This window comes from Mytilinidion resinicola, assembly GCF_010093595.1.
Source record: "Mytilinidion resinicola strain CBS 304.34 unplaced genomic scaffold BDZ99scaffold_1, whole genome shotgun sequence".
Classification (NCBI taxonomy): domain Eukaryota; kingdom Fungi; phylum Ascomycota; class Dothideomycetes; order Mytilinidiales; family Mytilinidiaceae; genus Mytilinidion; species Mytilinidion resinicola.
In genome coordinates this window covers 2275057-2295548 of record NW_022985437.1, presented here as the reverse complement: position 1 = coordinate 2295548, position 20492 = coordinate 2275057, and the positions used below count along the sequence as shown (strand labels likewise).

Here is a 20492-nt window from a genome sequence, read left to right as displayed (position 1 = left end):
GCCGAAAGCAAATATATATAGAAACTGCCTCAGATTGTATGCTATCTCGGCAATTAGGGGATGCATATTCACGGAGCTTCGCAATTTAGTTCTTGTTCAAGACTTGGTTTGGTACGAGACAACCTATTAGACTAGCTACAATGGTAAGATATCGGGCTTGTGTAAATCACGTGATCTTCGACGACGTCTATCTAGAATATAGCGTTTATTATGAGGAGTCCAAACGCTTGAAAAAGAGGCGCAGAGAAAGAAAGAAGTTGCTGGGCCTGTGAAGTATGATGGGCCTGTGAAGTATGATGGGCCTGTGAAGTTGGATGGGCCTGTGAAGTCTGACTTGTCTTATTTGCATCAAGGCTTTCATTTGGAGCCACCCACTGTCCTCTGCACTCAGCTAGTAATAGTATTCTTTGGAATGAACTAACCCACGACCTTGAATGGATGTGCTTCTGTGTTGAACACCCACTTATTGTTCCCGCTTCCATCCACCTGCCACTCTGCCTCCGGTGCATGGATTAGGTACGCATACTTCATCACCTCCGCGAACCAAAAGCTCTCCTCGAAGTCATCCTTCGCTCCGCCTCCTACCTCGTTCACGTTGTCCACGGCCGAATAGCCCGAGTTTGCCGCGCATGTAGAATTGATGGCCAAGAAGGCTTCCCAAGCCCACTCCTGGTACTTTTTGTCGCCAGTAACACGGTAGGCATAATAGTAAGATTCGATGACCTCTGGGCGTAAGTCGTAGCTTGCGGTCGTAATGTAGAACCCGTTCTTCTGGAAGAATTCTGTCTGATTAGCGGGAACAAGGGAAGAGTTCCACCCGAAAACTTCGGGGCCAATGCCGGTGGCTGTTCCGGCGTAGGTCGCGCGGCAGCCGTCGACAAGGTCAAGGCCGTAATCGATATAGGTTTGCTTTTTCAAAACCGTGCCGCCGAGGAGGAAGTTACCGCCGTTGAAGCATGCAAGATGCTGAGAGCTCTCGATCAGGGTCTTTCCGCTATATTCGGCCACGAAAGTGATGTCTGGTCGCGTCGTAGGATGAGTTGTCAGATGTGCAATCGTAGAATCGGCAACGGTGGACCAGCTGCAGTGATGTCAGATTTGGATAATAGAATGAGCAATCAGGTGATACTTACTAGGTACTGTATTCCTTGAACCTAGTGGGATCGTAGACGAACATTTTGATTAGATACTCATAGTACGAATCAGCTCCGCCGATCCAGCCACCAAAGTCGTCCTGGAATAGTCCTGTGGTAACATTGATATTGTAACCCAGAAGGCCCGGCCATGGCGAGCTAGAAGCTGGCTGTGGATTAAGCAGACGAGATTCCGCCTTCTGGCTCAATTCTGCATATGTCTGATTTCCCGTGAGATCGGATAGATGAGTCCATTCGAGGATGAGACTTCCGGTGGTTGCAAGCCCTTGAAATGAATCTACATGCGAGCGATTCTCAATCCAGAGCTCGTTGAACGGGATTCCTGTTGGAGTATCGAATGCGTATGACAGAATATCGGCGAGACTCTGGGCCTGAGCAAGCAAAGCATCGACGTTTTTCTCCTACTATTGCATGAGTTCCGAAAATATGGAGACCAAGAATGCAGCTCACATCTTTTGCTAAGCCCGATAATGGGCCCTTCAGGAAATCATATCCAGCCAACATGCCGCCAAGATACCGGATAGTGGTCTCGAATAGGCTGACCTCGGTACTAGTCTTGGAGAAATCTATAGTCGGGACGTACTCGATGATTTCGTTCACGACATCAGAAAGCTCCATGACCAAAGCTGTGCTGAGAGCATCCACGGCGGAGGCTCCCCAGCCGTTCCTAAATGCTATGAGTACCCAACACATAAGCACGTAATGTGTACTGCTTACCTTGAATCGCCATACGAGTTGCTCACCGGGTGGAGCTCATCATGAGGAAATGCATAAGTCTTATAGCCGTTCCACGAAAAGAGGAACGCGTCTTTCACTGCCTGTGCTCGTTTTGCCTCGTCGTCATAACTCTGACGAATATTCCTTTGAGGGACCGCAAAAGCAGCAGGCAGCAAGGCTCCAACGATAACGAGCTTAAACCAACCCATCGTGCAGAACAGAAGGAAGGGAATCGAGGTTTCTTCAACCTCTTGGCATTTAGAGTGACGCGCAGGGGGTCTGAGGCTGAGTGAAGGTCTTATAGGAATAGAGGATCCACGTCGCGCGGCGGAATGGCGTCTGGTGGAAGAATGCGAGGCTACACGAAACACTGTACTGGGAGCGGGGCTCGAAGTATCAAGATGAAGGCGGACATTCGAGCCTACTAATATATACAGCCGCACCTACTCGAACGACGACAGCCAGGGCGACCACCCATTAATTTGCACTTGAACTACTCACTAGTGTCTCGTGCTGACGGCTATCCTAGTGAGACGCCCCGCACTGGGCGCATGATGCTGTCACATCCTCGCAGGTCGCAGCGCGACGTTGCTCGGCCTTGAGCATGCTACTCCACGATTCTCGGCCAATGCTTGATGTTTAGATTGAGATCATCGCTCGCCCTATGCTCCCCGGAAGTCAGCGGGCAAACTAAATTAGTTAGGTCGGCACAAGGCCGTTCGGAGAGCGCTGTGGAGAGGAGATGGGACGATGACGATTGGTGGTGAAATGAAGGAGGATGAAGGACGAAGGATGGCGATCCTGGAGAGCTGCTGTGCTGCCCCTTGGCTCAAAAGGCTGCTTCTCATCCGAGCCGGCAGGGCTTCAGGGTACGTACAAGCAGCATCGCCGACGAGGATTGTGCATGCAGCTTGGCGATGAAACAGTCCGGGGTGGTGCTGGGGTGTGCAATAGCTCCGATTCTCCAAGCCACTGATCAGGCCCTCATCCCACAGCCTCGTTTTCCTGGATGATGCAAAGACAATTTCCGCGCACGCTGCACTGCCTCAACTCTCAATGACTAACGTCACTCAATCCTGGCGATATTCATGAGCTTGTTGGCTGATTCCTTGCAAGCATAGTCCGCGTCTCATACGTCCCCATATATCGTAAATAGACTGAGGCTCTGCTACCCTGCACAAGACAGTTTATCGTCTCCTCAGGCTATTTCTTCATGTGTGAACGAACGTGCGATTGAACACGATCACGTGTCGACCACTTCCAGCCCGTCGTATGCATTACTTGTTTTCTATCAATCGTATTTGTTGGCATAGAAGCCCAAATATTTAGAGTGCTACCACCTCTAAAGGGTACCAAGCAACATACGGGGCCTGGAAACCTAAGTCCTCAAGTGATGAGCCTTGAAATATCCTAAAGCTACCAACGCCGTGGACCTTTGTTCAATTCTCCACGTGCCATGTGCTCAATCCGAGTCCGCAACAGTTTTCCACCAACCAGGATAATGCACACCGACCCGTTTTCTCTATACCATTGGGGAAGGCATACATATGTACGCTCTACTCAAAAAATCCACCGTCGCTGTCTTCGTTCTCGGTAATGACGTCATTAGTGGTACGCCCAGTACCAGGCTTCGCGTAGGTCCCTCGTGGATCCCGTCCTTTCTCCTTTTGACCATGCTTCCGCTTCAGATCGCTTTCCTTCTTTGATGTTTGTCGTTGTTTCGTTGCTTGAAGACCCCGTTCTAAGGGCTTGCTGTTCCGAAGAGCATCTAACGTGCCATCTTCCATCGCTCGCTCTACGGCCGTCCACATGGCAGGGTCGCCTTTCGTAGTCGGTGGCGCGTTTGGATCTGCAGAAACCCCCGCATCCTGTCCCCCTGCACTATCCTCTTCGACATCTGGGGTGGGATATGACCTCGTCGTAGGTCCGTCGCCTTGATTTTTCGGAAAAAGAGCAGAGTAGGGTCGCATGAGAGGGTAGTACATCGTATAATTCAGATCCACTTCAGCGATATGCACTCTCCGGAGCGCCTCTTCTTTTTCTGCTGGATTAGAGGCAGCTTCCACTTCGCGACGAATCTTCTTCAATACACGGGTAGCTTTTTGGCGTTCTAGATAGCATTAGACACGGCTCCTCCCTCATACTGGCAAAACAGATTGTGTACTCACCAAAGAACCGCACCTGGTGATATCTACCAATCAGTTTTTGCCTGTGCTTTGATTCCCTTGCAGCGTTGGTCTTCTCTGCTAAGTCGTGCTCGCAAGTCGCCAGCTCGCGCTCCCGGACAATGCGCACGCCAGCTGGCATTTTATAGCCTCTATCATGATCAGTGTGTTCGAGGAGGCGCTTGAGGTTTCGGATTCGAGTTTTCAAAAAGTTGAGGGAATTCGGATTCGACGATGGCGCGGCGGAGGGTTTTGAGTTTGGCTTGTAGGAGGAGGGTCGAGGTCGTGGTTTTGGGTTGGAGAGCGGCACTTGGGGTTCAGGGAGGGGAGGCCTCTTCTGCTTCTTGACAGGTTCGCGTTCAAGAGGTACGTTCGGCGTGACATCTTCACTGAGTTCGGGAAGCTTCCGTTTTCGAGGCATGACTGCGATCGTAGGTTGTAGTGGAGCAGAGCTGGGAGAAATAATTTACCCGCTTCGTTCACCGCAGAATATTCTACGGCAGACTATACCCCAGCATTCCGCACTTCGGCGAGACCTCAGAACGTCGTACGCGCCTCCAACGAACGTGATCCCAATACTCCAGCATAATCTCTTTTCGTCCGGACTCCTAATGCACTCCTGAAGACACAGAAGCTGCCGAGCATGCTTTTATAAGATGAACAGTATCATCCCAACACGCGTCCCCTCAAAACACCGATGACCCCAATCACCCGGTGACATACCAGTAACATGGAAGCAGCTATCAGATGGTCGCCTCACTCTACGAAGCAGAAACCTCGCTTTCTCATCATCGATGTCGCGGGAAATCGATTACGACTGTGTCAAATCGACTCGTTCGACCAAGGCAAAGTGCAGTACAAGCAGCTTTGTCAACGAGATAAACTCCCAAACTTCACCGCCTTCGACTGGTCCAAGAAAGACGAGTATATCGTTGCCTTAGGGTCTGCATCTGGTGAAGCGACTATAGTTGAGATCAATGCCGACCGGCCGCATTCCGAGTACATTCATACATTCTCTATCAAACATCAAAGAAAGTGCAACTCGATAGCTTTCAGCGCTAAGAACTGCCTGGCAACAGGCCTAGATCGAGTGCGTAATGACTTTTGTATGAACATCTATGATCTTAATACCCCGTCTGTTGCGGCTCTACAAGAACCGTATAGGAAGCTTGCCAGCTCAGAAGCTATCACAAGCATCAAGTTCTTCACTGGACAGCCGGATACTCTGATTGCGGGGGTGTCTCGACAATGCATTCGGTTGTACGATTTGCGTGGTAAGTTGGCCGAAATTTACCACTTCTCAAGCCTGTTCAGATGCCTCCAAATCCATCTCATGAGAAGACTGACATGAACTGGTAGACTCTGGAGGTTCTAGTGCGGCACAATTCCCAACTCGCCAAGTTCATAATGTGGCGATAGATCCGCTCGACGAGAACTATTTCATATCAGCTGGACCCACTGGTGACCCGGCCGTGAGTGTTTGGGATAAACGCTTCGCCGCACGCTCCACTCCAGGCACCCCAGGAGAGGCATCACAAAGCGGTGCTGTGCTCGACATTCAGCCTGTGGTAGACAATACCCAGTCGGCGACCATTTGGAGTCTTCGATTTTCTGGCACAAAGAGAGCATCTTTCGGCGTACTATCGAATACAGGAGAATTGAAGGTGGTCGAGCTTGCGCAGCATTCGCACAAAATTGAGTCCCATCTTACGCAGATGCCTCCTCAGGGCATTTCATCATGGAATTCTCCTCATTATACGAAGACTTCGCACAATTTGCAGTATCCGTACTACGATGAACGGCATAGGCAAAACGAAAGCACCCGCGTTATAGCGTGTGATTTCATGAACGTGGGTAGCCCTGTCAGCGGACAATGCGTACTTGCTCTTCGACCAAACCGGGATGTTGAGCTATTGAGGGTCCCTGCTCCGGCAGCCCTTATCAACGTGACGGTGCTCGACGAAATATACAGGAACCGTGACATCATCGCTAAGCCAAGCCAGAGGCACGGGACAGTTGCAGAAGACTTAACGATCCTCCAAAATAAAGCCCTGGGCGAAAAGCACTCTGTGACCCCGAACCCAAAGGAAAGCTTGTCAGAGCGGTTAGATAAGTTCTCCATCGACCAGCCGAAACGAACACCATCAGCGATCAATATTCAATCATCTATACACTCAAGCAGGGAGCTCCATGAGGATCTGCTTACTCTTGCTTTCCCAGACGTGAGAGTCAAGCTTTCAGATGTTCTCAAGGTGCTTGAGACTCATAAGAGAAGATGTCAAGAAGGCTACAACATGGACTGTCGAAAGAACCAAGAGATTGTCGCAAACGATCCGTGGTTAGTTGATATGTGGGGCCTTATTTCAAGATTGGACTTGTTATCATACGAGGATGGTATGATAGCGAATGGGCTTGATTTGACTTACCTGGGCGTAAGCTCGATATGGTCCAACAAGCTCGGCTCAATCGATCAACGGGTCATTGACGTCGAGGAACCATCAAAATCCACCTTCGTAACAGCAGTCAAGATTATCTGCAAAGAGAAGGACTTTCCTGAATTTCAGGGTGTTCACACAAGTTTTCCAGAACACCGGCAACTTTGCCTGTCTATTTGTGGATGGAATCTATCCACGAAAGGGCTACGGGAGAAGTGTATGGCCCTCATGGACCGGGGCGAATATCACAAAGCTATTGTCCTGGCTGTTTTTAAAGGTTACAAGGACGTTGCCTTAGATCTTTTAAGATATGCCATCCAGCAGAAATTGCTGCATACCATTGGACTTGCAGCTGTCATTGCTTGCGATTCGGTCAATGATGAGCAACGACACATGTGCTCTTGGATGGCAGAGGAGACAGATGATCCATATCTGAAAGCGCTTTTGGCGTACTTCATCAGCGGCGAGTGGAGCACCGTGACTGATATGAAGCAACTGTCTCTGACTGACCGCGTTGGAGTCGCCCTTAAATACTTGGATGATGAACGTCTTGGATCATTCCTCCACATCGCCCAGAGCGAAGCAATCGTGTACGGCAACGTCGAGGGACTAATCCTGACTGGCCTTACTGAGCAAGCTATGAACATATTCGAGCATTACATTGCTAAGTTTGGCGACATACAGACCGCCGTTCTTGCCATGGCACGCACCAATCCGCTGTACATCAACGACCCCCGCTGGTCTCTCTGGAAAGACACATATCTGTCGCAGATGCAGACCTGGCGAACTTTCCTGGAACGGACTCATTTCATCAAAGAACACAATTTATATTCTGTCACACGCGAAAAGCGGTCGTTGAATAAGCCTTCATCACCTGCCTTGTCAGTACGCTGTCACAACTGCCAGATGAACCTCGCCCTGCGCCGCGATAACAAGAGCAAGCGAGACTATGTCATGGCCGACCCGCACCAACCCACTCCTCCGAGCAAACGCTTCCTCGGTCGTCAGAGCGCGGGAACAAGTCTATCCTGCCCTCACTGCGGGGCTCAAATGCCTCGATGTGGATTGTGTATGATGTGGCTCGGGAGCCCAGATCCTGCAAAGCCAGGAGCAGCGGCGGCACTCGCGGAAGAGGATTCAGAGACGAGGCTTATGGTGTTTTGTATGAGATGTACGCATGGATTTCATGGGCACCATGCGAGGGATTGGTTTGCACGGCATGCAATGTGCCCGGTTCCCGATTGTCAGTGCATGTGTGGACTATTGAAGTAAACGAGAGACGAAGGAGATGCCGGGCCGCAGACCTATGTATAGCTAGACTTGCACGACTCCCTAATAATGTAATCGTCCGCCTGCAAATGAAATGAAGACTTCCTAGACTGCTATGTTGACCGATTGTAACCCATGAAAACCCGATGAGTCTTATTGTACATAAGTTTCGGCTTTCACTTGGTTCTTGGTGAATATGCAGGAAAGAGGGTTCCGTGACTCACTAGTTTAGTTCCACAAAGAAGTCGTGAGGCAGCCTAGATAGCAGCCACAACTCAAAATCATTTTCGGCAAACAACCACCAACATTGCAACCTCGTCATCAGCAAACAGTCTCATTCTGTCTACTGCGACACGCCACCGATCGTGAATAGGTATCATTAGGCTTGATCCAGGATACGCCTCAGGTTTCGCGCAGCGTTAGACGCTGTGAAGATGTCGAGTAGACGTGGAGGTCGAGGCGGAGGCGATAGGCGCAGGGAGCTTCCACGGGATGTCCAAGTGTCGAAGAAGCTCAGTTGGCTTTTGAGACATGGAGCACAACAAGAAAAATTGACACTAGGGGATGGGGGCTATGTCAGCGTCGCGGATGTGGTAGGTGGCCTTTTTCTACGTTCTGTATTCTCCCTTTTTTTCGTCGTCGTTTACCTAAGACTCAACCGATTTTCATCATTGCCTCGTTCCTCCCGCGTCAGATAATGGATTTCAGCATGCACTCAAGACTTCCTAGTTCATCATAAAATATCGTTGCATCGTTTATGATAGAGCTAAGTCGAAACGTAGCTTCGAACACAATGCATAAAAGGCCTCAAAGTCACATTTGACGAAATAAAAACAATCGTCGCCGACAACGACAAGCAAAGATTCTCTCTCATCCCCGCAGCTGCAGCCTCTTCCGGCAATGCTGGAGAATCTGCCACCGAAACCATCGCCGAGCCGGAAGGGCTAGATTCTGAAGACCCCAGCTGCTTCTTGATCCGGGCTAATCAAGGCCATTCCATTAAAGTGGACTCCGAGGGCCTTCTCACTCCCATCACTGCGGAAGATGCCCCGGGGATTGTCATCCACGGGACGACCAATGCAGCATGGCCACTGATCCTGAAGACGGGCGGTCTGAGAAGGATGGGTAGAAATCACATCCACTTTGCTCCAGGGCTACCGGCGGGTCTCAAGCCAGTTGAGCCAGTTACCAAGGACAGCAACGAAGCCGCGCAGACTGAAGCAGAGACAAAGCCTCTTGTCATATCAGGCATGCGACATTCCTCGACCATTCTCATCTACATCGATATCACGAAGGCATTGGAGGCTGGTATTAAGTTCTGGAAGAGCGATAACGGAGTCATACTCACTGAGGGTGACGACAAAGGATTCGTGGGCTATCAGTTCTTCAAGAGTGTTGAGGTACGGAATGGGGGCGGAGAGGTGCTAATGAGAGATGGCGTTTTACCCGAGGGAGTCGTAGTGGATCTCAGCGCAGCAGATGATGAGGTTCCTGGTGGACGTGGGAAAGGAAAGAAGCGAGGCGGGGGTGGAGGGAGGGGTGGGAAGGGAAGAGGCAAGGCGACGGTCGTCGATGACAGTGAAGATGTGTGGGCGGGTGTCTGATTGTTGCTGGTGAAGCAACAATAGACTTCTTGTGAGACGTAGAGCATATTCTTGAGTTGCATGGAATGGAGTCGTGCTGGGGTCCGTCTTCCAGAATACACGGACTAGCATGAGTAGCTTTCTAACTCGGTCAACCAACGATGAGCATAGAGCACAATAATGTTACTAGTCTTCGATTATGGTAACACCCCGTTTTTTCGAAAGAGATGTTTCGTTTATCACCATGTGTTGGACAGCTACGTCACGTGTCGAGCTGAAAACCACCTCCGAAAATGCACTAAGCAACGCCGTGGCGCACACTAAGCAGCCAGTGGACTTATCAATGCACATCAAACTCCATGCAACGTCTCCAAACACTTCCCTTTCCACCATTTAGATTGCTGCATTCTTCCCCATCGGTTTCGAATCGCAGGCTGCAAGCCTTGCGCTCGGCCTCCGGCTTGTCGCAACCTTATCTGCGATGCCCCTAAGTCATTCCCGGCTAGCGAGTGAGTAATGGTTGGAGTGCCCGGTCGCTCAAAAGGTTGCAAGACCTGCAGGGCGAGGAAGAAAGGAGTGAGTATTTGGCCTGCAAGGATTCCGAGTGCTAAAGGATTGTAGTGTGACCTTCAGCGGCCTCAATGTGGCCAATGTATTCGCAGCAAGGTCATGTGTGGCGGCTACAACCGAGACCTCACAATCATTCAGCATAATCCCTCTATTCCCGTACCAAGAAGCCGTACAGATCTGTCACGCCGAACCGCTGCAAAGCCACGACCAGACCAGACAGCCTTGCACTTGCGAGCGGTGTCATCCTTTGAACCCTTGCCACAGAACCTTGGTTGTTCAGCGTTCGAGACTAAGACATTTGAGCTTTTCTGGACCGACTTCCTTCCCAGAGACCACCGGTGTAGTACTCAACATTATGGTATCCCTGCAGTGACCCAGTGGGCAAAGGCCATAGAGAAATACAGTCCTGGCTGTGAGGTTCTGAGGTCTAATACTCTGCTCCATTCCTATAGTGTATTGAATTCTGATGGAGAACAGGTCTGCGTTTCGCGCTGTGAGCACTTCAAGGATTGGGTTGACTAGCGGAAACGCAGCCATGACACAGCAAGCGATCGAGCTTTATGGGAGAGCTCTCGCCCAAGTCAACCGGGCTCTGAGAGACCCGCAGCAGGTCGGAAGAGTCGAGTTGGTTGCTTCCTGTAAACTGCTTGCGATGTTCGAAGTATGCCATGCCTCCTTTTCTCATTTCACCCGGCCAAACTGACCATTTCTAGCAATATAACAGTGCCAAGGACAGGAGGGCTCCAGGTACGAACTGGATAAAACATGTCCAAGGCGTAGGTCGACTCATTGAGCTCCGAGGGCCACAGCAGCATTGTTCGGATGACGAGCACATCATGTTCATTGATGCCCGTTTACCACTAGTATGTACCTTGTATTTCATGCTAGAATTTCAGAACTCTGAACTATTTAGGTCATCGCTGCTATTGGTCTCCGGAAAGCGACGTACCTTGCAAGACCAGAGTGGAATACTTTGCCATGGGAGAGGAAGCCGAAGACGATCAGAGACGAGTTGGTCAGTATTTTTGCGCTCTTCCCCGCCATTCTCGCAGAGCACGACACCATTCAGTTGAGCATGAAAACCCCGAACTGTGCAGAGTTAGCGAAACTTCAAGGCTTGGTAAGGCGGTGTTGGAGAATAGACCAACAACTACAAAGATGGAGTCAACGATTTTCCCGTCAGCTATCAGACTCCCCCCTTAAGATACGTTTGATGGCGGATGCCTTCACGTCTGACCCGGGAAGTCTCTCACCTGAGGATTTCGTACCTTTAGGATACGACGTCCTATATACGGCCGTTCTATATTGGACTGCATGCTTATATACCTATAACTTCCTGCACACTGCTATCAAAACTTTGTCAGAACATGAATCAGACAAAGCGCACGTAGTGCTTCCAACGAGGACGTATCCGAAACTCTACGCGATAAACATCTCCCGATTGACGAAGTACTTCTTCAGAGAATACTCGGGCTTGTTTTCTAGTCAAGCTATCACTTTCCCTCTTAGTTCAGCTCTACAGTATGTCGCCGAAGCTGGGGGAGACCCAGAAGTAGAGTTCGCCGAACTTGTGAACACGATGCAACAGTTGTCAAAAATGCCATCTTATTCCTGGATTGGACACTTCATGCGCGGCATGCGAGCGGCATGTGTGTCTCATAGAGACCTGCTTGTGTTAGGGTCAACAACATCTGATTCGGTCGATACACCGTCTTTGTAGGCTTCGCACGGTTCTTTGTGTCAATGTCGCTTTATTACGGCCGTGCAACACTCCTTGGACAAAGAATATCCATGAGTGCCTTTGTCTAGACAAAGCCAGATAGGTCGAGTCGCGCCGCGCCTTCGTAGCAACACCTCCGAATGGCATCTTGTTTCGGCCAAAGGTACCCACGATTCCGGACATTCGAAGCTCGAATCTGAATTACCATTCAACACAGTACGCTTCGCCAGAAGGACCTTCACCAACAAAACTACCACTAGATCTTACAGTATATTCAAGGAATTCATTGCGAGGAACCTGGCCCTGGCTAGAGAAGTGTTACAATGGCAATGGAAGACGATCACACCTGGCTCTCTGTGATACCAGAAGCGAAACCGGGAACGGCCTTTCTTGAACTGCAGCACTCGGTTGTTTATGAAAGTGAGATCCCCGCCCTTCAGGGCACCAGGGAAGATGGATGGGTGTCAGACAATGTTATTGCCGTCGCATTTGAGCTACTGGGCATCTGGACCAGCTGCAGTGATAAGGGAATATCCCTCATGAATCCCACCGATGCCAGGGCTCTTTGCCAGATAGGAGTGAAAGAGCTCCAAAACTTTGGCCCTGAGGATCTGAAGGGCCTCGAGAAACTGAAAGACCACCTTCAGGACAAGCGATGGGTATTTATACCAATCAACGACGGCTATCAACCCACTAATGGCAATATTTCGATCTCTCAAGGAAGCCATTGGTGTCTACTGGTGGTCGATTTGGTCTGTAAAAAGTCCCACTACATCGATTCGTTCGGGGCACTATTATCTGAAACGGCAGGCTATGTGGACGCGGGAATGCAAAGGTTTTTGGGATTTCGCGACAAGCCCTGGGGCATGCAATACGAACAAAATTCTCCAAGCCAGATTCCTGGACAACAGAATGACGCGGCGAAGCTCGACAAGGGTGCCTGCGGGCCTTTCTTTTATGCCATGGCTGCGACTCTCGTATGGCATATCATTGCCGTCGAAAGGGATGGGAGGCATTGGGACGTGGATATTCCCGGGCACCCAGATCAGATCAGATTCGACTCATTTGGCGTCAGAAAGCACCTTCACCTGTTTATGAGATTAGCAAAATACGTTCAAACTGGCGACGGCTGGAGCCCGGAGCTTGCAGACCATCTTAAGGCTCTTAGCGGCTTTCGGACCCTTTTTTATTCGCCGCAATGAGATGTATCGAATTCTCCTCTCCGTCTGACATCTTCCCCACTATCTACGCACATAACAGCTTAACGAATGGTTATAGTAAGGGGTTGAGACTAGATACAAAGACTCGTTTCACCCTTTTTGGAAAAAGCTAGAATCAATAGGCAATTCATCACTGAGTCAGTCCTCCCCTCATGATAATAGATTGCTTTGACGCTGGGGCTGCGCGGAACTCGGTCAGACGTGCCTCGACGGTCTTAGAACGTGTAGTCCAGATTGCTCGCAGACTTGTCGTGATCATACGGAGATCAGCACCTGGGCACAGGCTTAGCGGTTTATCCGCTTTAGGTCCGATATGGAACCGGGTCATGATGTAGGATCGGCAGCACATCACGAACTTTGATAGAACGACAGAGCATGAAGAGAATTGAATTCGCAGTTTCGTCATATTAGTCCCACTCGAGTTACGTGATGTCGTGCTAGAAATATGTGCCTGACATCGGTTTCTAACATTCCCACGCTAGACTCCAACAACAAACCTACACAACCAATGGCGTAAGCCCAAGACAACTAGTAAGCCCAATTGGCGAGAGGATTAAATATACTCCAGGCTCTGGATGACCAACTTGCATCCAAAACAGCATCAGGCCGCGCCGACCCCAGCTTTTCATATCCAAGATTCGGGCTTGTCCTTGTCCTTGTCACCGCCGCCGCCGCCCTTAATCCATCCAATACCCTTCCACCGCTCGACACTCTTTTTCTTCTTGAACTGGTATTGTCTCTCCCGTGCTGCCTCCAGCCGAGACTGGAAACTCCCGTCCCCGCCAAGGGTTAAGCCCCCAAGGTCCACGCCCTCGCGGACTTCGGCTTCTCGAAACCCCATCGCGCTCCCTGCGCCTGTCCGCCTCCCGCGGAGCGAGAATCCGCGCATGACGGTCTTCTTGCTTGCAACTGTCTCGCTGCTCCGCACATGCCTTAGTCTTCTCTTGACCTCCTCAGCGTCACCACCTTCCAAGACACGCCCCTTGCGGTTGGATGGCGGCGTGTGGTAATTGAATGCACTGTTTGCGTGGCGGGTCGTTCCGAATTTCCGGGGAGAGTTATCAAGAATCTGACCAAGCTCTTCTATGTCTTCGGCCTGCTTGCGCATCCGTTCCAGCGATTGCATCCGCGGGGCATTCCAAGCGCGGCCTTGGACTGAGTGGTGCGAAGGCCGTCTCTCCAGATGGCCGGGTAAATCTTGGTTCTTGGGGAAGTTTTGGTGGTATCGCTTCTCTTCTATGGCTGCAGCGACTTGAGCAACTGAGTTGGGAACCACGTCTAGAGAATTCTAATAGCTCGTTAGCGGATGAACGAAGATAGTGCTCGTTAAGATTCGGCATCAGCTCACCATGTGGATGAGTACGATTGGGAGTTGGACAGTGACAAGCTTTCTGATGAGACGTCAGTCCTTCGCTCGGAACAAGGGACACGGAGGACCTACGTATGTGCGCTGCTGACGATTACGTTCAGGAAATATCGAACTTCGAAAAACTTCCCTGGGTGGTCTCAGTATAACAACAGACATCTGGGGAGCTCAGAGAGGCGCTTACCGCATTTCACAGTGGCATGCCCACGAGGCAACTCTAGGTCGCAAGTTCGAACATGCGTTGTGTGGGCGGCGATGCCATTCCATCCCGCGGTTCCTTGCTTGATAGAAGACTTGCTGAGTATGGAACGCTCGTTGCTGTCGAATATTCGGGCTTGGCTTGCTGATTTCTCTGCTGTTGATGCGGCAGCCTACACGTAGTTATTCAGCATTATGTATTGAGAAGTCTTGAGCACAGCTTGACACAGACGTGCTTATAGCAGAGGATATCTCGTTCCAGCTGCAGCTCAATCCTTTTGATGTTTTTGCGGCTGTTGTTCGCAACGTGGACGTCGACGTATATGCTAGTTCCACTGACCCAGACCTGGCGATGTAGGCCTGCCGTCACCTTGATGCCTTCTATGCTGCTATCCCGCGGTCTCGAGTACTCGTCCGACGCAGTAAGAGGGCTTGGTAGCGACATCAACGCCTTCTCGGCTACCCAAAGTTCTCAGTGAGCGAAAGTCAGACTGAAATACGTGAAACTTACGATCATAGACTGAAAGAACCGTAATATCCTCAGAAGTCCTTACAACGTATTGTTTCATTTGTTCTCGGACCAATAGAGTGACACAGAGCACATATCGAATCCTTGCAGATTTGGACTGGAATGGTGGAGGCCCAACGTCCAGAGGCAAACTCAAGAGGAAAGGAACGTTTGTCGTTGATGAAATCAGATGCCAAAAGGGGTCATCGGGCGCTACCTGCTCCTGACTCTCAACCATGCTATACGGCGGTGGATTATCCGAGTCAATCAGCTCAGTAGCTAGGTTGAGGAAAGTCACTCTTCTGTTAGCCGTCATCTCTTCGACCCCAACTAGGTCAACCGATATACGGGCAATGTCGAGTGCCCGTCTATGCCTTACGCGCACCGCATCATCCACAGTAATTTGGATTGTGCCCTCAACACAGCTGCCTCCGACGAACAGTCCAGCGGAGAGTTCCAATTCAAGGGCCACCCGCGGGTGACGGTGGGTGGGGAATTCTAGAACGTCGGCTGTCAATGGCTCTCTTATGAACGTCCTCGAAGGAACTCGTCGCGTGGTGTCACAGCTCACTGGATCAAGCCGAGCAGCAACTTGTCGGACGGGCGAGTTCGTGTGGCCTCGTCCAGGAATTGTATTGCCCGACTCTCGAGGAGGCGGTAGTGCAGGAACTGACGGTATGCCTCGTAACGCAGGGGACTCAGTCACGGTTGGGTTTGGTCTTCGACGGGAAGTGCTTCGTCGGGGTTGGGAAGATGACCGAGGTGGGACACTGCTACGAGGGATGCTATAGATGCTTGTATAGGTGTTGTCGGTACCAAGCGGAGGAGATTGAGGTGACGCTCTCCCCCTGTTCGCTGATCCGACACTCTCTTGCCCTCTGATTTCAGCCTCTTTTGCGTCTGGTTTTCGATTCTCCGCCAAGTGGCTGTCTGTGCTGGGACGACGATTTGATCTTGCTGATCTTACTGATCTCACTGATTGGTTTCGAGACAACGAAGTTTTTCGCACAATACTCGATTCGGGCAAGGGCTTCCGAGGGATTTCAACCAAGCTTGGCTCGGTGAGTTCTCGGATATCAGATAGCGGGCGTGCTTTGGTGGACCAGAGCGGAGCGTTCATCTGATTGGTGGCACCGAGTGTATTACTGGGCATGTCTTTACGAGGCGTATGAGGGGGCAGCGGGATTGGAGACTGAGGTTTGATGCTGTCAACTGATTTGCGAGGTTCTGAAGAGGGTTCGCCGGATGTGCCTGGAAACTTTAGCATCAAATCCACAATCTTGCAGCTGGGCAATGCGATTACTCGGGATTGCTTTGTTCGGTTGGAGAAGGCCAAAGCTGGCGACGCGAACGAGTGGGTTGGACGTCAGCTAAGACACGCGCGTTAGACATGATTCGACAAAGCCATTGGAGATCTGTTACAGCCGGAAAAAGAGAGAACACCATTGGCGATAGCCAGGCATGTCAAGTAGCTGAAGTAGCTCGGTCGAGGGCTTGGATATGCTGTCGCTCGGGTCGTGGCTTGAATTGTTGAGACATGAACGAGACATGGCGATGGTGAGGAAGTTGGAGATGGAAGGAACAGATGCGTTCAGACATATGCAGGTGGAGTGGAAGGAGGAGAGCGTTCCTTCTCAAGAAGAGTTTCCAACATGCTCACGACTGGCATCAAGCCATACACCTGACACAAGTAGCTATTCCAAAACCTACAAATCATCTACAAACGTACTGAGCAGATAGGTCGCCGTACCTGTCTGCTCACCGTATGTTGCCTACGGCACCGAAGGGAGACGGAAACGTCACCCAATCTGGTGGTCTCTTCTAGCATGACGACTATTCGTATTGCAGTGGCCAAAGCTGTGATCCACTTGACCTCACGATGCAGTCGCCTGACCATCACCTCGCCCCTTCGCCGCATGTCAGGCGTGCAACTCTTCACGAGACCGAATGGAGACACTTCGTCGTGCATCTCCGGCAGCCCAATCGGCTACATATTGACTTGACCTTGGTGGAAGATGCCTCGGAAAGGATGGGAAAGGATGGGAAAGGATGGGATAAGAGCGCCGCGGCATGCCGCGGACCGTGGACACCGGAGGCACGTGAGGGTCTGTTCTTGGTTGAGATGCCTTTTCTCCGCTCCATCAGGAAGTGACCGTCAACTGCAGAGATTGGCGATCTGCTCCATGAACGGTCTGGATGTGAATGCCGGCATATTCATGCGCCAAGCATCAAAAGGGAGGAGTGTCCGAGACTCCATGTTGCTTCTGCTCGGCTCCTTCGTGGACGAGAGAAAACAGCATGGAGAGATGGAATTGCCGGCGCCAGCTGCTGCTTTCGGCTTCGGTCCCGCCACATCGTGAGAGCGACGAGTGAGCCGGAGGTATTCCGTAGAGGTGAGCCGCCGAGTGCACGCCGCGGTCGCAGCCGGGATGACGGTCGGGATGAATTTGCCGATCGATCGGGGTCTGTCGCGCACGTGACTTGCCGACTTCGGCAGCGGCTGCAACAAGCCCGCAACCCGCCCGCAACCCACGGTCGCGGCGTTCCAGACCACGTCGCCCCTCTCGACCGGGTGCTCGCAGGGAGCGCTTGGGTGGGCTTGTGACCAAAATGCCTGGTGCGAAGTGCTATTTGGCTGATGAGGGTGAGATGTATCTATATACACACGACCTGGAGCTCCGTGTCTACATCTCTGATTTGCTGTACTAAACACGGCCGCTGCCGAGGAGATGCGGAGATGTGACGGCGCTCTCCCGCTAGCCCCATGCAGCAAACATGTCCCATCGGCAGTGCTCGCCTGTTCGAGGCTGGTGAGGCGCTGGTTGGAGCCAGCTGCTCAAATTTTCAGCCAAGCGGCCCCTCTCAGGCCCTCTCCAACCACACAGAGGCGGTGGACCTCTCCAACCAGCGGCGCACTGTCGTCTGCTGCTCGGCTGCCGTCGTGGCTCCCAGGCAGGCCAGACGAGCAGCCAGCTGGCACGCAGAAGGCGCAAGCGGGGAGAGGGCCGCCCGTGCTATTTGAAATCGCCATGACCTCGCTCTTCTCTGCTCTCCAGTTTCCATTAGCCAACAGCTTACCTCACGCCATTTGCCCGTCCACCCAGCACCTCACGCTGTACGCACTTGTTATCTTCCATTAGCAGAAACCTGCACACACACTTTGCGCTCTTACCCGCCTACCCGGCCTCCCAGCGCGCGCTTAGGCCAAAGCCTCAGCACTCGCTCGCGTCTATCGTCGACCTTGGCGCCCGCCCTCCTCCAGAGGGGCAGTGAGGGGTACCTGCAGATGGGAGATAGTAGCGTAACAGATATGACGCCCGTGGGCAAGATTGAGGCCTCGCGCGATGGTTCGACGAGCAGCGGAGCCTCGTCGCCCGAGCCAGAGGCCGAGACATATACCCAAGAGAACCCCCAGACGCAGAAGCGCAAGGGCGGCCGCAAGCCAGTGAGCTCCATTGCACATCTGCGCAGCCCACCATGTCCATCATGTCACTAACCAAGCGTCGCAAGATCTATGCCACCTCTGAGGAGCGCAAGCAGCGCAACCGGCAGGCCCAGGCTGCCTTTCGAGAGCGCCGCACCGAGTACATCAAGCAGCTCGAGACGACCATCAAGCACCACGAGGACGCGCTGCAGAATCTCCAGCAGAGCCACCGCAGTGCCGCTGACGAGTGCCTAATGTTGCGCTACAAGAACTCGCTCCTCGAGAGAATCTTGCTCGAAAAAGGTAAGCATCGGCCATTGCTCAATAGCCAGCTCTCATTCCGTGCTTCAATCCATGTGTCAACACTTGCTTCAATGCATGCCTCAGCAATACACCCCGGTCATTCTCAATCGCCATACCTTCGTGCTGTTCCTCAGCCGCCATCCATCAAACCACCCCTTAAATCATTGCTTTGTGTCTATTGACGCGTCATCTAATAACCTCGCAGGCATCGATGTGCAGGCTGAGCTCCGCGCAAAGACGAGCAGCCCCAATCTGGGCCCGACTCGAGCACCAGCATCGACCGTGGCCTCTCCTAACCAGCCCCCCATCCAACGTGCCATAATGAACCGACACCAGCAGGCTCGCCGCTCCATTGGCGCGTCTGGCGGGTCGCAGAAGCCAGAAGGTGTGCATGGTCTGCCAGTACTTCAGCCCGATGGCGCTCTTCCAAACCGTTCACCACTGTCGCAGCCCACCCCAAGCTCCCACTTGTCTTCCCCGTCCACCACCGCGACTCGATCCCCGAACTTTGTGCCGCAAATTGGCAGCGCCATCTCGCCCAATTTTGGCCCGGTAGGTCATCAACAGCAGCATTTGCGACCGCAACAGCCGCCTAGGTCTCAGTATACGCCGTTGCTGGCCCCGCAGCGCCCCTCGGTAATCACCAACCACGCTCCATCGAGCGGTCTTTCAAGTGCGTCCACTGTGGGCAGTGGAGCAGGGAGTGCGATGACGGGTAGTGCTAGCGGCGGCCCGCCCGCCTACTACACGTCTCCATTCAGGAGTCATATGGATCAACTCGGCAAGCTGACCCGCCCCCTCCTTTCCCGCTTAGGCATAGAACTATGTTCGTCCTAGATTGATTCCGTGAGTACAGAGCAAGAGTACGACGAGCAAGCCGATATGCTCGACGACCAAGATCCCAGCGATCAATCCGCGGGCCCCGGCCCCTTTCCGCAAACGTTCCCGCCCTCGACGCAAATGCAGCAGCAAAGCATGCAGCCCCCGATGCAGAACGCTGCGCAGAACCCCGCGAACCAGCGGTATCAGTCCCCGGCCGCAATGCAACCCGCTGATGCGAATGGTGCCGGCGCCGTGTTCGGCACCATGAACCACCTCTTCGACCCCTACGACCCGATGCTGGACGCCGACCCGTTCGGATTGTCGGCAAGCATGCACTTCCCGACCCAGTTCACGTATGAGTCGAGGTGAGAAAGAGAAGGACCATGAGCGATGTGGCTGGATGATCAATTTTGTCTGATGAGTTGCTGATTTCTGCTTCCTTTTCCTATTCTAGCGGGCGTTCGGATGGCAACGACCCTTGACCAAGCAGGCGTTCCGGACGTGACACTGGGGGCGGAACAGTGTCTCTGGATGGGTTCGGTCCTGAAGCACCCCAAGAAAAGTTATGTGGAGTTGAATGCATCGTAGAGAGCTGTACCGCGGTGAGAATGGCATGTTGGTTGGTTTTGTTCCTCGTGGTCAGTCAAGAGCGAGTCGAGGATCTCACCGATCGAAGGCTTCAGGGAGTGGAGGATTCTACCCATTGAAGGCATTAGGGACGTAGTTGGGAAGACTGGTAGACAGCTCTGGTGCAGATGTCCTAATCCAGACAGAAGCATCTTGCGGAGCTTCCGAAAAGGCTATAGCTTTAAATGAAACACTGTGACGCGAACTTGTACGACCGTTCTGACCATGCATAAGAAGTGGAATTTCTGGTCGTATATTGCTTACTTCAGCATTGACCTGATGCATTGAAGTGACGGCTGGGAGAGGCCACACTAGATGCAGCAGTGAGTTGACGTCGGCAAGTGCTCCCCTATGCCAATTCTCGACTCTACGGCCGTCTGGCACCGGAACGCACTTGTACGGCGTCATCGA

At 52.1% G+C, this 20492-nt stretch overlaps 8 protein-coding genes across 8 annotated transcripts; 5 read left to right on the top strand and 3 right to left on the bottom strand.

Moving 5' to 3' along the window:
- Positions 1-76: 76 nt before the first annotated feature.
- Positions 77-2495, bottom strand: BDZ99DRAFT_457323 (mannosyl-oligosaccharide alpha-1,2-mannosidase). The gene is made up of 4 exons (XM_033718654.1): positions 1872-2495; positions 1605-1821; positions 1134-1555; positions 77-1081 (listed from the first exon to the last, which is right to left on the bottom strand). Exons 1-4 carry the CDS (start codon positions 2078-2080, stop codon positions 418-420), a joined length of 1512 nt encoding a protein of 503 aa, XP_033584562.1. The 5' UTR covers positions 2081-2495; the 3' UTR covers positions 77-417.
- A 620-nt stretch (positions 2496-3115) lies between these two features.
- Positions 3116-4471, bottom strand: BDZ99DRAFT_431789 (uncharacterized protein). Its single transcript, XM_033717301.1, has 2 exons — positions 4040-4471; positions 3116-3981 (listed from the first exon to the last, which is right to left on the bottom strand). Exons 1-2 carry the CDS (start codon positions 4455-4457, stop codon positions 3428-3430), a joined length of 972 nt encoding a protein of 323 aa, XP_033584561.1. The 5' UTR covers positions 4458-4471; the 3' UTR covers positions 3116-3427.
- Positions 4472-4644: 173 nt separating this feature from the next.
- On the top strand, positions 4645-7855 carry BDZ99DRAFT_431787 (uncharacterized protein). Its single transcript, XM_033717300.1, has 2 exons — positions 4645-5310; positions 5396-7855. The coding sequence occupies exons 1-2, from the start codon at positions 4767-4769 to the stop codon at positions 7741-7743; spliced, it is 2892 nt and encodes a 963-aa protein (XP_033584560.1). The 5' UTR covers positions 4645-4766; the 3' UTR covers positions 7744-7855.
- Positions 7856-8023: 168 nt separating this feature from the next.
- Positions 8024-9538, top strand: BDZ99DRAFT_405330 (uncharacterized protein). Its single transcript, XM_033716425.1, has 2 exons — positions 8024-8333; positions 8523-9538. The coding sequence occupies exons 1-2, from the start codon at positions 8175-8177 to the stop codon at positions 9342-9344; spliced, it is 981 nt and encodes a 326-aa protein (XP_033584559.1). The 5' UTR covers positions 8024-8174; the 3' UTR covers positions 9345-9538.
- Positions 9539-9592: 54 nt separating this feature from the next.
- BDZ99DRAFT_19666 (uncharacterized protein) lies at positions 9593-11775 on the top strand. The gene is made up of 5 exons (XM_033713204.1): positions 9593-9899; positions 9945-10318; positions 10371-10554; positions 10607-10756; positions 10807-11775. Exons 1-5 carry the CDS (start codon positions 9840-9842, stop codon positions 11611-11613), a joined length of 1575 nt encoding a protein of 524 aa, XP_033584558.1. The 5' UTR covers positions 9593-9839; the 3' UTR covers positions 11614-11775.
- BDZ99DRAFT_19683 (uncharacterized protein) lies at positions 11775-13046 on the top strand. The gene has a single exon (XM_033713206.1). It carries the CDS (start codon positions 11937-11939, stop codon positions 12813-12815), a length of 879 nt encoding a protein of 292 aa, XP_033584557.1. The 5' UTR covers positions 11775-11936; the 3' UTR covers positions 12816-13046.
- Positions 13047-13458: 412 nt separating this feature from the next.
- BDZ99DRAFT_374533 (uncharacterized protein) lies at positions 13459-16025 on the bottom strand (the record flags this gene model as incomplete). The annotated part of the gene is made up of 6 exons (XM_033714925.1): positions 13459-14121; positions 14182-14224; positions 14275-14329; positions 14384-14570; positions 14630-14856; positions 14909-16025. 6 exons carry the CDS (start codon positions 16023-16025, stop codon positions 13459-13461), a joined length of 2292 nt encoding a protein of 763 aa, XP_033584556.1.
- Positions 16026-18382: 2357 nt separating this feature from the next.
- On the top strand, positions 18383-19823 carry BDZ99DRAFT_470572 (uncharacterized protein; the record flags this gene model as incomplete). The annotated part of the gene is made up of 3 exons (XM_033721638.1): positions 18383-18632; positions 18838-19316; positions 19470-19823. The coding sequence occupies 3 exons, from the start codon at positions 18383-18385 to the stop codon at positions 19821-19823; spliced, it is 1083 nt and encodes a 360-aa protein (XP_033584555.1).
- Between the last annotated feature and the right edge of the window lie 669 nt (positions 19824-20492).

What these genes read in the sequence shown, in the direction of transcription:
- BDZ99DRAFT_19666 (XM_033713204.1), top strand. Translation starts at nt 9,840, where the DNA reads ATGGTTGGAGTGCCCGGTCGCTCAAAAGGTTGCAAGACCTGCAGGGCG. An exon ending in AACTGCTTGCGATGTTCGAA is followed by an intron (nt 10,555 to 10,606) that starts GTATGCCATGCC and finishes GACCATTTCTAG; the next exon opens with CAATATAACAGTGCCAAGGA. An exon ending in TTGATGCCCGTTTACCACTA is followed by an intron (nt 10,757 to 10,806) that starts GTATGTACCTTG and finishes TGAACTATTTAG; the next exon opens with GTCATCGCTGCTATTGGTCT.
- BDZ99DRAFT_457323 (XM_033718654.1), bottom strand. Translation starts at nt 2,080, where the DNA reads ATGGGTTGGTTTAAGCTCGTTATCGTTGGAGCCTTGCTGCCTGCTGCT. An exon ending in TATCGGGCTTAGCAAAAGAT is followed by an intron (nt 1,556 to 1,604) that starts GTGAGCTGCATT and finishes ATGCAATAGTAG; the next exon opens with GAGAAAAACGTCGATGCTTT. An exon ending in TTCAAGGAATACAGTACCTA is followed by an intron (nt 1,082 to 1,133) that starts GTAAGTATCACC and finishes ACATCACTGCAG; the next exon opens with CTGGTCCACCGTTGCCGATT.
- BDZ99DRAFT_405330 (XM_033716425.1), top strand. Translation starts at nt 8,175, where the DNA reads ATGTCGAGTAGACGTGGAGGTCGAGGCGGAGGCGATAGGCGCAGGGAG. An exon ending in ATGTCAGCGTCGCGGATGTG is followed by an intron (nt 8,334 to 8,522) that starts GTAGGTGGCCTT and finishes GTCGAAACGTAG; the next exon opens with CTTCGAACACAATGCATAAA.
- BDZ99DRAFT_431789 (XM_033717301.1), bottom strand. Translation starts at nt 4,457, where the DNA reads ATGCCTCGAAAACGGAAGCTTCCCGAACTCAGTGAAGATGTCACGCCG. An exon ending in TCACCAGGTGCGGTTCTTTG is followed by an intron (nt 3,982 to 4,039) that starts GTGAGTACACAA and finishes AATGCTATCTAG; the next exon opens with AACGCCAAAAAGCTACCCGT.
- BDZ99DRAFT_19683 (XM_033713206.1), top strand. Translation starts at nt 11,937, where the DNA reads ATGGCAATGGAAGACGATCACACCTGGCTCTCTGTGATACCAGAAGCG.
- BDZ99DRAFT_431787 (XM_033717300.1), top strand. Translation starts at nt 4,767, where the DNA reads ATGGAAGCAGCTATCAGATGGTCGCCTCACTCTACGAAGCAGAAACCT. An exon ending in TCGGTTGTACGATTTGCGTG is followed by an intron (nt 5,311 to 5,395) that starts GTAAGTTGGCCG and finishes ATGAACTGGTAG; the next exon opens with ACTCTGGAGGTTCTAGTGCG.